We start from the raw sequence: 12,558 nt of genomic DNA on the forward strand, positions 1-12,558 counted from the left end.
CTGGACCCGAGAGGCCATGGGCTGAAACACCCGCTCTGCTCTCGAACGGCTTTACCGGGTGAATCCGCTGTTCTGCGGTGTTTGTGTACACCTACGTGATCCGGTGATCAGACCCCTACAGGAGATGAGCCACGCTAGTTCTGGTCCAAAACTCACCCTTACGCTGTGCTGAGCACGACAAAGTGCCCAAGATCTGAAATACAGCAGAATCCTGAGGCTGATGCGATCTGTTACTGTAGAGACCTTTAAGCTGCTCACTTGTCTGACAGGGGGTGATGCTGGGGCAGGTGGGTGTGCAGAGGCTGGGGAGCTATGGAGTCCTGCACGTGGGAATTACATATATATAATGATATATATCTAGATATCCTGTCTTCTCTAGAGTAAAACAATCTCTATCTGTATCATCTGGCAGAGAACAGCTGTATTGATCTGATTCATTACTAAGAGCAAACAAAATGAGTACAGCATTCATTTATGAATTTGTACAGATGTAACAGATTATGTGTTGTATCTGAAATTGTGTATACTTATACAATATGGAATAAGCATAAGAAATTAATTTCAGCTTTTTTTTGCAATTTTGTCTGCGTCTTCCCTTCTTTTTTCTTCTTTTTCCTCTATCTCTATGTTTACTTCATATTCAAATGATCATTCCTCTTGATTCCTGCAGATTTTTACCACCGTCTGTATCCATATGGAGGTCAGCTTTTGCTTTGGTTTTCAGATCAGTCTATTTATCCGCACATTCATTTCCCAAGGTTTTCAACAAATAGAAAACCATCATTGTTACGGATATGTAGATTATGTGAAGCCTGCTAAGTGATTTAGAGCTGGCACCCAAAAACAAACGTAAAGCTTTGAAGAGCCGCTGCAGTTACCGTCAGGCCCGGTGTGGCCTCCTGCCCCTCCAGGCCTGGTGTGCTGAGCAAACAGCGTCACAGCGCGTCACCGCGACACCGGGGAGTGGGAATCACAGCTGGGTCGAGTGGGGACACTGTACTCTCATCTGACCATTGGAGTGGGAATCACAGCTGGGTCGTGTGGGGACACTGTGCTCTCATCTGACCGGGGAGTGGGAATCACAGCTGGGTCGTGTGGGGACACTGTGCTCTCATCTGACCGGGGAGTGGGAATCACAGCTGGGTCGTGTGGGGACACTGTGCTCTCATCTGACCATTGGAGTGGGAATCACAGCTGAGTCGTGTGGGGACACTGTGCTCTCATCTGACCATTGGAGTGGGAATCACAGCTGGGTCGAGTGGGGACACTGTGCTCTCATCTGACCATTGGAGTGGGAATCACAGCTGAGTCGAGTGGGGACACTGTGCTCTCATCTGACCGGGGAGTGGGAATCACAGCTGAGTCGAGTGGGGACACTGTGCTCTCATCTGACCGGGGAGTGGGAATCACAGCTGAGTCGAGTGGGGACACTGTGCTCTCATCTGACCGGGGAGTGGGAATCACAGCTGAGTCGAGTGGGGACACTGTGCTCTCATCTGACCGGGGAGTGGGAATCACAGCTGGGTCGTGTGGGGACACTGTGCTCTCATCTGACCATTGGAGTGGGAATCACAGCTGAGTCGAGTGGGGACACTGTGCTCTCATCTGACCGGGGAGTGGGAATCACAGCTGGGTCGTGTGGGGACACTGTGCTCTCATCTGACCATTGGAGTGGGAATCACAGCTGGGTCGTGTGGGGACACTCTGCCCCTCATCTGACCAGAGCGTGCAAATCAGAAACACAACCACCCCCGGTGTGGCAGCCGCGCTGGGCGCCAGCAGAGCCGGTCCCGCAGAGCCGGTCCCGCAGAGCCGGTCCCGCGGGGACGCGCCGGCAGCTGCCACGAATGCTGTGCACGGTTCCGAGGGCTCCCGTCGCTGCCTCTGCCCGCCGGACGCGGACACGCAGGCCAGCCTGGACTGCTCAGAGCTGCCTGGTTAAACCTGGTACCAAACCACCACAAGAAAACCGTTCTGAGCTTGAAAATCCCAGCAGCCTTCCTGCCCTGTCTTCGCATGGGAAGATGTGCTAACGAATGGATGCCGCCTCCTGCCTACGGCCACTTAATGAGGTACAGCGCCAAGGAAGTTACCGCTTGGCTAAGACAGCATTTTAGATGCTTAATTAAACTGCAGCTGGGCTGGAAAGGGTCCTAAACCGAGGCCTTTTTCCCCAGCTGGGCTGGAAAGGGTCCTAAACCGAGGCCTTTGTCCGCTGATGGCGCCTGAGCCGCCGTTCCAGCCCAGCCCTGAGGCCTCCATTGCTCATGGGGAAACAAACCCGCAGCAAAACGGAGCCCGCAGGCCGGGAACTGGTAAATATGAAGCTGACCTGTTCTGCTGGACAGGACCGTAACCACAGATACGGGCAGAAAGTTGTTCAGATGGTTTTTCTCCTGTAAACCTTCAAAATGTGCCTCCCATATTGAGTTCGTCATTAGATACATGAGAAGATGGCAGTACCTGCGAAACGATTGGGTTTTATCACTTTTCCCAGCTAACGCGTATGCCTGTGTGTATTTTCCCTTCCTGGACTGAGCTCAAGTATTGAATTTTCTATTTTTTATCCTTTCATTCTGAAAGTGGAATTATTTTGTCTGCTGAAAACATTCCCTGAGCATAACACAAAGAGACTCTATTTATTTGTTTTAAGCATCTTGGTAATCTAATACTTTATTTGAAACACACTGTGATAAGGTTGCCTGGTACCTCATGGCTTTACTGGGTGAATGGTGCCATAGGGTCTAATGCTGAACACGTTTCCGCTCACCAACCACGCAGAGAATTTGCCTGCGGTGCTTACAGCCACTGCAAACCAGTTACTGCTCGTTCCCCTTTGACAGTCAGTGATTAGATGGAATTAAATAGTGTTTCTATGATCATTTTTTGGTCTTGAAGGTCCCCAGGATTTTGGGCATGAATTTTCCCATCTTCTTGTCTTTGGCATCTGTGTCATACTCCTCCTCACTCTGACTTGTGTGTTCATCCTTTTTGCAGAAGACCTCGAATCTGCTGTAGACTCGCTTCTCCTTGCGCATGTTCTCCATCTTCCTCAGGAGGGTGTCTCTGTCCTCCGACGGCTGCCGCTGCAGGTTTCGCTTCTGGCTCCCGAAACTCTCGGACCTGTGGATGCTGCAGCTCTTCTCCTTCTCGCCCTTCCTCTCCAGGCTGGTGGTTGATCTGGAGAGGTCGGGGTTGCTGGTGGACGGCAGCTGCTTGGCCAGCTCGGCTCTGTTCTTCTGGCTGTTGGCGGAGATCTGCTCCAGAATCACCTTGGTGTCGTCACGGAGGTTGCTGCTGTACAGGATGTTGGCCGTGGACGAGGGGAACCTGCCCTGCGCCGCCTGGCTGCCTTTGGGAGCCCCTGCTGCTGAAAACTTGGGGGCCTTTTCTTCCTCCATCGTTTCCTGACCGTCCCCTATGGAAGAGCGCTTGAGAACCACAGCCGGCTTCTCAGATTTCCCGCTCTCAGAAGGGGGCTCCTCCTCCAACTTCTTTTCACCTTTTGGGTTCAAAAGCTGCTTCAGCCGCAGCGACCCTTTTCTTAAAAATTCCATTGGATTTTGCTCTTGTTTTGAACAGTCTTCCTCGGATTTATTGAGAGAGCTGTCGGATCCCTGGCTCATAGATACATTCTCAAGAACTGATGTGGTACTTGTCCTGATCTGTGGTTTCTTCAGTTCTGTATTGACTAGTTTTTGAGTGTCTTCCTTGAACGTCACTCTTTCCTTCTTCTCTGGAAGAGTCAGTTTCTGAGTCTCTCCTACAAATATTAGACTCTCCTTCTCGGGAAGACCAGGTTTACTCTCAATGGGGTAAAACCGCGATGATAGTTTGTCCACTTTAGTGCCGATGTGTGCTAGGGGATCTTTACTCAACGTGTCGACGAGCTGGGGGCTTGACGAGGCCATTCCGAACGCCCTGTCGACCTCTCCGTGCACTTTGTAGGTGCTGCAGGAGTCCTTGGCGTCCAGCACCCTGCTCTCCAGAATCTTGTACTGCACGGACTTGGTGCATTTCTTCTCCGCGCCCTGGGACTCCTCCTGCAGAAAGCTGGAGACGGCTTTGGTGTGAGTGACCGTAGCTCGCTCTGGGTCTTTGCCCACAGCTTTGTACTTCTCTAGAAGTTCTGCCACTTTAGATGAGGTGGCTGTCTTTATAGTTTCATTGTCTTTTGTCAGCTCACTGGCCATTTGTTCTTTTTGGATCATCTGGACCTTTTCTATTGTGGTGTTAGGCTGGTCTAACTTGGCAGCACTGAAAATCAGAGAGGACCTGAGCCTTGAGCTCCGCTGGATCAAAGGATTTATTCTGGTCCTAAACGCGTCTTGTTTCATTAGAGGAGTTTCGTCACCTATTCTGTCAGGTTCTGCAAATTCTTTGGCACTTTCAATTCCCAGTGACTTGCTATTGAAAGACATCGGAGACTTGAATGCTGGGATGAGGTCGGTGTGGTGCTTCGTGAGGCTGTCCCCAAGAACATCATTATATGCCTCTGATTCCATGGGCATTGGGAGACCTTCTTCTGGTTCGGACTGGTATGCACTCAGGTATGAGGAAATCCTCCAGTTACGTAAACCTGTTCTGTTTTCCTGGGTGTTCTTGTCTTCATCTTGGTCCTCATCTTTGTCTTGTAAGAACAGGCGTTGTTCCAGGCTTTGCTTCTGTGTAGGAGAAGTCTGGCAAATAAATTTCTGTCCTATATTCTGTCGCCTTAACATCGTTCCCATGGGGCCGTTGCCTGCCGGGTTCAGCTGATCGGAGCCGTGTCTTACTTCCCTGGAAGAATTTGAAGGTACGTAATCCAGCCTCAAGGGGAAACCCTCCTGTGGGAAACCAGACTCGAGCTCAGGGTACCGGGGTCCCTCTCCATAGTCCTCCAGTTCATTGAATCCTGGCCGACCGCCTCGGATCCTCTCAAAGAGTCCCTGAGGTCTCCCAGAAAGATGGGGATGCTCGAACTGGTACTGGTAGAACTGGTCCTTCTGAAAATGACTGGACTGGATTTTAAATTCGTCCATGTTGTTCATGAACATCTGCCTGGCGTACTGCTTGGAAGAGGCAAAGTTCTCGAATGTTCCCTCTGCAAAACTGTGTCTCTTAAAAGCATCCAACTCCAGCTGCTTGGAGCGGAGAAAACCCCGGACAGGGTCGATCTGGGAGTTCTCCATCTCCACCTTTTTGTACATGCGCATGGCCGAGCCCTCCACGGTGTGGCGCAGCATGTCGTCCCGACGGAAGTTGGACAGGAAGTACCTGTCCTGATCAACCCTGTCCATGAAGGAGGGGAAGAGAGCGTCATCCCTCTGGAACATCAGGGGCGCCTTCTTGGGGAAGAAAGGCAGGTTATTGCCAAAGGGCGCCATGGCGAACGCGTTCTCGGCCTTTGCCAAGACGTTGGCTGGAGGGACGAGCGGCTCGGACTGCGCGAACAGGATGCGGAACTCCTCGTCGAAGCTGGCCACCAGCTCCCCCTGGAAGATGTGCGCGATGCTCCTGTGGATCTTCTCGAAGGACCACATGAAGCTGCAGGGGGAAACAGCAACGGCCGGGCATTAGCACCAAGTAACTCGATTGTTCCACTTCACATTAAACCCTCTGCTTGCCTGAAGAAAATTGTCCTGATATTATTTACCGGTCAGGAGGACATTCATTACACATCGTTGTTCTCAAGCCTCAGTTACTAATTGATTTGGCATCACGTCTTTGCAGAGGATTTTACGAGGGAATAAGTGACTTCTAAGGAGGCCAGTCAGTAGTAACAACGGCAAGAGAGCAAGCTGATGATAATCCTTACATGAAGCAGATGTTCCTGCAATTACTTTGGGTTGTAATTGGTTTTTGTAACTGAAATGTTGTGCCCATCTTTTTAAAAAGAGCAAAACGACCAACTAGGGAGCTACAGCAAGTCAGCGTTCGCGTGGCCCGAGTGAACACTGAAGTGAAGCTTCCTGGCAGCCGCTTCATGCACGGGGAGAACAGAGACAGCAGGGAGCAGCCAGCAGGGCTTCGCCAGGGGAACCGCGCCCGGCGCCGCCCGCCCGCCTTCCGCAGGGACAGCGCGGGGCAGCGAGGCCGGGGCGCCCTGACCTCAGCGAGGGTTTCCACGGGGCCTTCACATAAATACTGCAGTCAGAGCGGAACCTGTGGACTCAAGGAGTGCCACACGGTAAACAGGAAACTGGCTGGGCTGTTGGACTTAATGAGCGGTGGTCAGTGACCTGGAGTCTGACGGGTGCACAGTGGTGAGTGGGGTTCCTGGGGAGTCAGGGCTTGGGGAAACGGTCAGCACTGCCACTAATCACCCGGACAACAGGACAGCGTGCACCGCAGCAGCCTTCGGACGGCACCGCGATGCGGGGTGGCGCAGTTGGTGTGCAGTCAGGGGACATCGACATGCCGGGAAAATATTCTGACAGCAATCTCATGAGATTCAGGACCAGAACCAATGGGCACAAACTGAAATATGGGAGTTTCTGTTTGGACAGAAGGAAACACGTTTTCACTGTGCGGGTGCCTGAGCACTGAACAGGCTGCTCGGGGACTGTGCAGTCTCCGTCTGCTGGAGCAGGGCTTGGACCACATGCCCACCGGAGACCCTTTCAGCCGCTCTGTGATTCCGTGCAGGAAGGAGAAGACATTCAGCGCCACAGCGTTTTCCTTCCCAAGAAGAAGAGGCATTTTTCTTCCCTCTGCCTTTATCAAAACACAGAATCACAGAATCCCAGAGTGTCAGGGGCTGAAGGGCCCTGGAAAGCTCATCCAGTGCAATCCCCCCATGGAGCAGGAACACCCAGATGAGGTTACACAGGAAGGTGTCCAGGGGGTTGGAATGTCTGCACAGAAGGAGACTCCACAACCCCCTGGGCAGCCTGGGCCAGGCTCTGACACCATCACCCCAACAAGTTGCTTCTCCTCTTCCAGTGGAACCTCCTGTGTTCCAGTTTGCACCCATTGCCCCTTGTCCTGTCCCTGGTTGTCACCAGCAGAGCCTGGCTCCATCCTCCTGACACTGCCCCTTTCCATCTTGATCCCAGGAATGAGTCCCCCCTCAGTGTCCTCTTGTCCAGCTCCAGAGCCCCAGCTCCCTCAGCCTTTCCTCACACGGGAGATGCTCCACTCCCTGCAGCATCTTGGTGGCTGCGCTGGACTCTCTGCAGCAGTTCCCTGTCCTACTGGAGCTGAGGGGCCACAGCTGGACACAAGATTCCAGGTGTGGTCTCCCCAGGGCAGAGCAGAGGGGAAGGCCAGTTTTCTCACATTTGTCCTTCTGATTCTTTCTCAGATCTTGCTGAGAGTTGTGAGCAAACATCTTTGTGGGGCTTATCTGCCTGCTGGAGTTAACACCTTATAATTACTCTGCCTTTTTTACAGATCATCTGCACTGTTGCTGTGAAGGAAGCTTGACCAGGTGTCTGGGCTTGAGGCCTTGTTTAGCTGTGTATCTACCTCAGTTGCGAAACGTGCATTGTTCTGAAAACTGCTGCTCAGCATCCTTCAGTGAGAGGAGCTTTTGTCACTGATGTTGACTGGGAAGTGCCCGAGCACGGCTCTATCAGTTAACCAGCCTGTGTGCCACTGAAACCGGACAGGTAACACTGCAGGGCTTCTCACCTGTAGTTGCCGCTCAGCACCACCATGCAGTCCACCAGGAGGAACTTCTCTTTCACGTGGCCTTTGAAGGACATCCCCGTGCGGCAGTAGTACGTTGGGCCAGAAACTGTCCTCACCCTCAGGAACTGCAAACCAGACAAGGCACGGACTCAGCTGGACGCTGGTACTTCCCTCCCCTGCCCCTCGTCCTTCCCCTCGCTCTTTTAGCTTCCACATCCTGCTGCTCCGGTGACTGTCTGCATACCCTGGGCAGATAAACCCCTTTACAGCGTGTCCTGAGCCTTCAGCCCGGTTTTGTTGAGCCGGCTCTCTAGCTTTCCTCACTCTCGTCTCTCACGAGGCTCTGGCCCACTTTCCTCTCTCGCAGGTGCCATAGCAGCCCCCTGTGCCCCTGTATCCCTTGGGACGGGGGCCAGGGGCAGGGCGGGGGGTTGCTTTGCTCACCTCCACATAGTTCAGATTGACTCTGCATTTAGCAGCTGTATCGAGGAAGAGCTGCGAGTTCATTTCATCCAGCAAGATGTACACGGGCACCCTGCGGGCAGCAGCATCCAGCACCTCGAACAGCAGGTCCACGTCGGTGAAAATGTCCATCACTATGGCCACCACCTGGGGAAAAAAGGCAAGAGAGACACCGGCGACGTGAGCCCGCGTGTGCCCGCGTGTGCCCGCCCTCGCCGGCACCTCACCCTGCAGCTGCACTGCCGCCATCGCAATTTCCTTGGTAAACAGGAGCCTTCCCAATCGAAGGTTCCTATAAACACTGTGGACTGGAAAAAGAATTGCTATCTACACTTCCCTGCCACTGAGCGCTCCCTTAGTGTTGAATCCAACAAGCAGGTATGTTTTTGGCCATGAGAGCACCACTGGGGGTTGCGTTGAGGTGCTGGGTCACTACCCGCTCGCCCTCTCCAACACACCCAGGCCATTTTAACGTCCTGGCCGACGTGCAGGCAGCCACTATGTAGCTGCACCCACATGCTGATAATATGGGGAGCAGCTTCAAAGCTCTCTCTCCCTGTCCTTCACAACTACTATTTTATCGGAGAGTACAAATACCTGATGGAAGGGTGTAAGGAAGATGGAGCCAAACTCTTCTCAGCGGTACCCAGTGAAAGGACAAGACACAAGACACAAATTGAAATATAGGAAATTCCAGTCAAACATAAGAAAAACCTCTTATACAGTGAGTGTAACTGAACACTGGAACAGGTTGCCCACACAGGCTGTGGAGTCTCCATCCTTGAGGATACGGAGGACATGTCCTAAGTGACCTCCTCTACTGCACCCCGCTTTGAGCAGGGGCTGGACCGGACTGGCTGCAGAAACCCCTTTCAGGCTCAGCTGTTCTGTGACCTGCTGGTGCATTTCAGCCTGGCCTTACACACTTGTGCATGCAACCAGAGAGCAGAGGCAAGCTGTGATGTGTAAATGGCAGTTTTAGAATCATCCTTCCCCTCTCGGGTCCTGGGAGCAAAATGAATGGAATTAGCAGGGGACCTGGTGCATTCTGACTCATCTTTCACACACAAACAAGGCTCTGCAGTGTCTTACCTGCTGCGCTGCTCGAATCATCCTGCGAGCCTCCTCCTTGATGCTGGGATTGTCCGGGGGCGGTGGTTGCACCAGGGTTGTCACCTCTGTCCCCCTGAACCCAAAGACCATTGGCCAGCCCAGGTCAAGCTCAGGAACAGCGAGGTCTGAGTTCATGGGCCAGTAAGTCCCAGAGGACCCATCCATGTCATTGTCGCCACTGGTGTCTGTGCTGCCCTCCTGGTTGGCGTACTGGGGTTTCTGGAGGTTCTGTATGATGTGATCCACCTCTGAGCCGCACAGGAAATCGGGGGCTGCTTCCTCGGCCAGGAAGCGCTGGTAACTTTCTTTGCCCTCCTCGGTAAGCACATCCAGAGCCAGGCGGTAATACTCCTTGTAGTGGGGGGGCAGATAGTTCGGGTCAAGGGGGTTGTCCCCCTGTGAGGAGCTTTGAGACCGACGAGCCATGAGGGGATGGGGAGCTGTAAGGAAAGAACAGTCGACAGTGAGAGCAGGTTCCCTGCAGCGACACATCCATGGTCAACAGTGGGACAGCGGGGGGTCGCGATGGCAACACCAGACCGGGGGACAGTCAAAGCACAGAGTCATGTTGGAGAAAGGTCACTCTGAGCACATGGGGAACCTGAAATTAGGAAAAGGTGGTAATCACTTAAAGCATTAACAGTTGAACGGTTTTTGGCAGAATAAGGATCTAACGAAAGTCAGCATCAGGAACCGAAGTGGCCGTGCTCGATGCCCACAGTGACATTACAGGAGCGAAAGTCGGCACCAGGAGCCGGCGCGGCCGCGCTCGACGCCCACAGCGACGTTACAAGAGCGCAGGGGACGGAGCGGCTGGCACTGCCCCGGCACGTCTGCTCCCATGGGGCAGGACTGCCGGGCACGCGGGGACCTCCAGCACGCACCATCGCTCTCGTTAACTGCTCTACGTATAAGCTAGAATCGTTTCCAGATACAGCCTGAGCGGACTTTCTTACCTGACTACCTGCATAGCATCGTCAGTACGGTGTCACTCCTGCTTCGAAATAACTCCTAGTAGAGCTGCCAGGGGTTTATTGTCACCCCACAATCAAAACTCTCGACAAACGGTCATGCAGACAGCAAGCTGCTCATGGTGCTCACTCAGAATAGCAATGATGGGAGCCAGCTACAGAAACAAAAATCAAAGCAGCAGCAGAACCTTATGACACTGACTGGACAATCAAAATGTCACAGGGAATATAACAGTGATGAAGTGGTGAAACAACCTCAATTTTATATTTTATCGACTAATATAAGTGTTTCATTGCTGTTTTAAATCTAGGAGAACACAGACCTCTCAAGTGCCAGCTTATTAGGTAAGAAACAGAAAATAACGCCTCTACACAGATTCAGAGGGAACCTAAAACCTGAATATGTTGTGAATATGAAAGTCTCACTCCTCACATCTTGGAAAAGCCTATTAAAAATCTGAGCTGTGACCCTTTAGCCTGGAGAAGACGCCGACAAACCGAGCAGGGACAGCTGCCCGTTTCCTCCTGCGCTCGGGACCTGACAGTGCCGAGATCAAACCAGCAGGCTCAGACCCAACGCCACGAAGTACCTCTGGTTGCACTCACTCTGCAGAGCTCCCGCAGGACGTTGGGGACGTTGCAGGTGTGTCCCCGCAGGACAGACACACAGCGCCTTGTCGAACACCCGAACACCGCCCCATGGCTTCTGGGGGTCCGGGAAGGGGGGAGCGCTACGAGGGGGGCTCTGTTCAGTAAGAGGAGTCGCTTTAGTTCCCTAATAATTTGTGATAACCAACAGATTAATGAATAAGCAGGAAAAATGGTACCAGTGAAGAAATACATTTGATGCAAAAGCAAAATGAGACTCGTGGTTTTCTCAAAGCCACTGAGAAGAACCAAAGTCCTGGAGGGACCCCAGGGTGACCGAGCACTGTGGCCACGGGTGAGGTGGGACAGCCCGGCCCGGGGGGTCACTGCTCTGCCGGGGACGCTCCAGGGGCACCGGGACCGGCGGATACCGCCCGGGGCGCTGGGACCCGCGGACACCGCACGGGGCGCCGGGACCGGCGGACACCGCCCGGGGCGCTGGGACCCGCGGACACCGCCCGGGGCACCGGGACCCGCGGAAACCGCCCGGGGCACCGGGACCCCCCGGGGCGCCGGGACCGGCGGACACCGCCCGGGGCGCCGCGGACACGAACAACAACGGCCCCTCAGGGACGCGGCCCCGCCCCCGCCATCCGCTGTGCGGGTGGCGGCTCGGCCGGGGGTTGGTCTGCCCGCCCCCGGCCCGGGGCGTCTGTCGGGCCACCGGCCCGGGGACCGCTCGGCTCGGCCCAGCTCCCCCGGCGCCGCCTGAGGAGCCTGGACCGGCGCCGGGCCCGGGCCAGGTGCTCCCGGAGCCACCGGGGGCGGGGCGGCCTCGCCACCGTCACCTGCCAGAACAGGTCCCGGGGCTGCCGCGAACACCTGAGCTGGATCTCAGCAGAGCTCGGGCCGCCGGCGCTGCAGGTGCGCGTGGTCACCCGCCCGCGCACGGAACCGCGCGGGACGTGACCGTCACCCGCCCGCGCAGGGAACCGCGCGGGACGCGCATTGTCACCCGCCCGCGCAGGGAATCGCGCGGGACGTGACCGTCACCCGCCCGCGCACGGAGCCGCGCGGGATGTGACCGTCACCCGCCCGCGCACGGAGCCGCGCGGGAGGCGCCGTGGCAGCCCGGGCGGGTTGGTGTGAGCGGGCGGGCAGCTCCGCGGCTGCCGGGCAGGCTCTGCTCGTTAACCCTCCTCACTTCCTGCAGGTGCTCTTAATTCCTTCCAAAATAGACGCAGAAATCTGAGAACAGTGAAATAAAGAGCGGAACAAGTGCCCAACACGAGCAGCTACAAGAAGGGTGTTTGATCGTTACACTGTTTCCAAGGAAAGGCACGAAAACTGTAAAAAAGTATCCTTTTCCCCTAAGAAGACCCTAGATTAGGCTGAGCCTAAGTGGAAGGAAATGATCTACAGTTTGCTCACTTTTAAAATGTAACTGCCATGTGCTCTGATTCCCCTGAACAGATCCTCGTTTTTATCTCAGAAATGAAGCTCCGGAAGGATTTGGAGATGTCGCAGCTTTGTCTGGATTCGCAGCAGCCGTTGTCACCCGAGCGGACGCTGCGGCCATGAGAACCCCACGGAGTGTCCCCCGGAGCTCGGTGTCCCCGGCAGTGCCGGAGCAGCAGCCCCAGCGCTGGGCAGAAATCCCGTGTCTGCGGGGAGGCCGACACGCGTGACACTCGTCACAGCTGCGTGGGCAGCACAGGTAACACGAGCAGCAATTCCAACCGCCTACGCAGACTGCGCTGTGTGCGCGCTGGAGAGCGTCTGCAGGGAGGAGAGAAGCTCAACAGGAGCC

At 54.7% G+C, this 12,558-nt stretch overlaps 1 protein-coding gene across 1 annotated transcript; it reads right to left on the minus strand.

The window, feature by feature from the left end:
• Positions 1-2,879: 2,879 nt before the first annotated feature.
• On the minus strand, positions 2,880-9,615 carry FAM83H (family with sequence similarity 83 member H; the record flags this gene model as incomplete). The annotated part of the gene is made up of 4 exons (XM_080339595.1): positions 2,880-5,526; positions 7,615-7,739; positions 8,059-8,223; positions 9,169-9,615. The coding sequence occupies 4 exons, from the start codon at positions 9,613-9,615 to the stop codon at positions 2,880-2,882; spliced, it is 3,384 nt and encodes a 1,127-aa protein (XP_080195721.1).
• Positions 9,616-12,558: the final 2,943 nt, after the last annotated feature.

The sequence above is a fragment of the Nesoenas mayeri genome (assembly GCF_963082525.1).
Source record: "Nesoenas mayeri genome assembly, chromosome: 2".
Classification (NCBI taxonomy): domain Eukaryota; kingdom Metazoa; phylum Chordata; class Aves; order Columbiformes; family Columbidae; genus Nesoenas; species Nesoenas mayeri.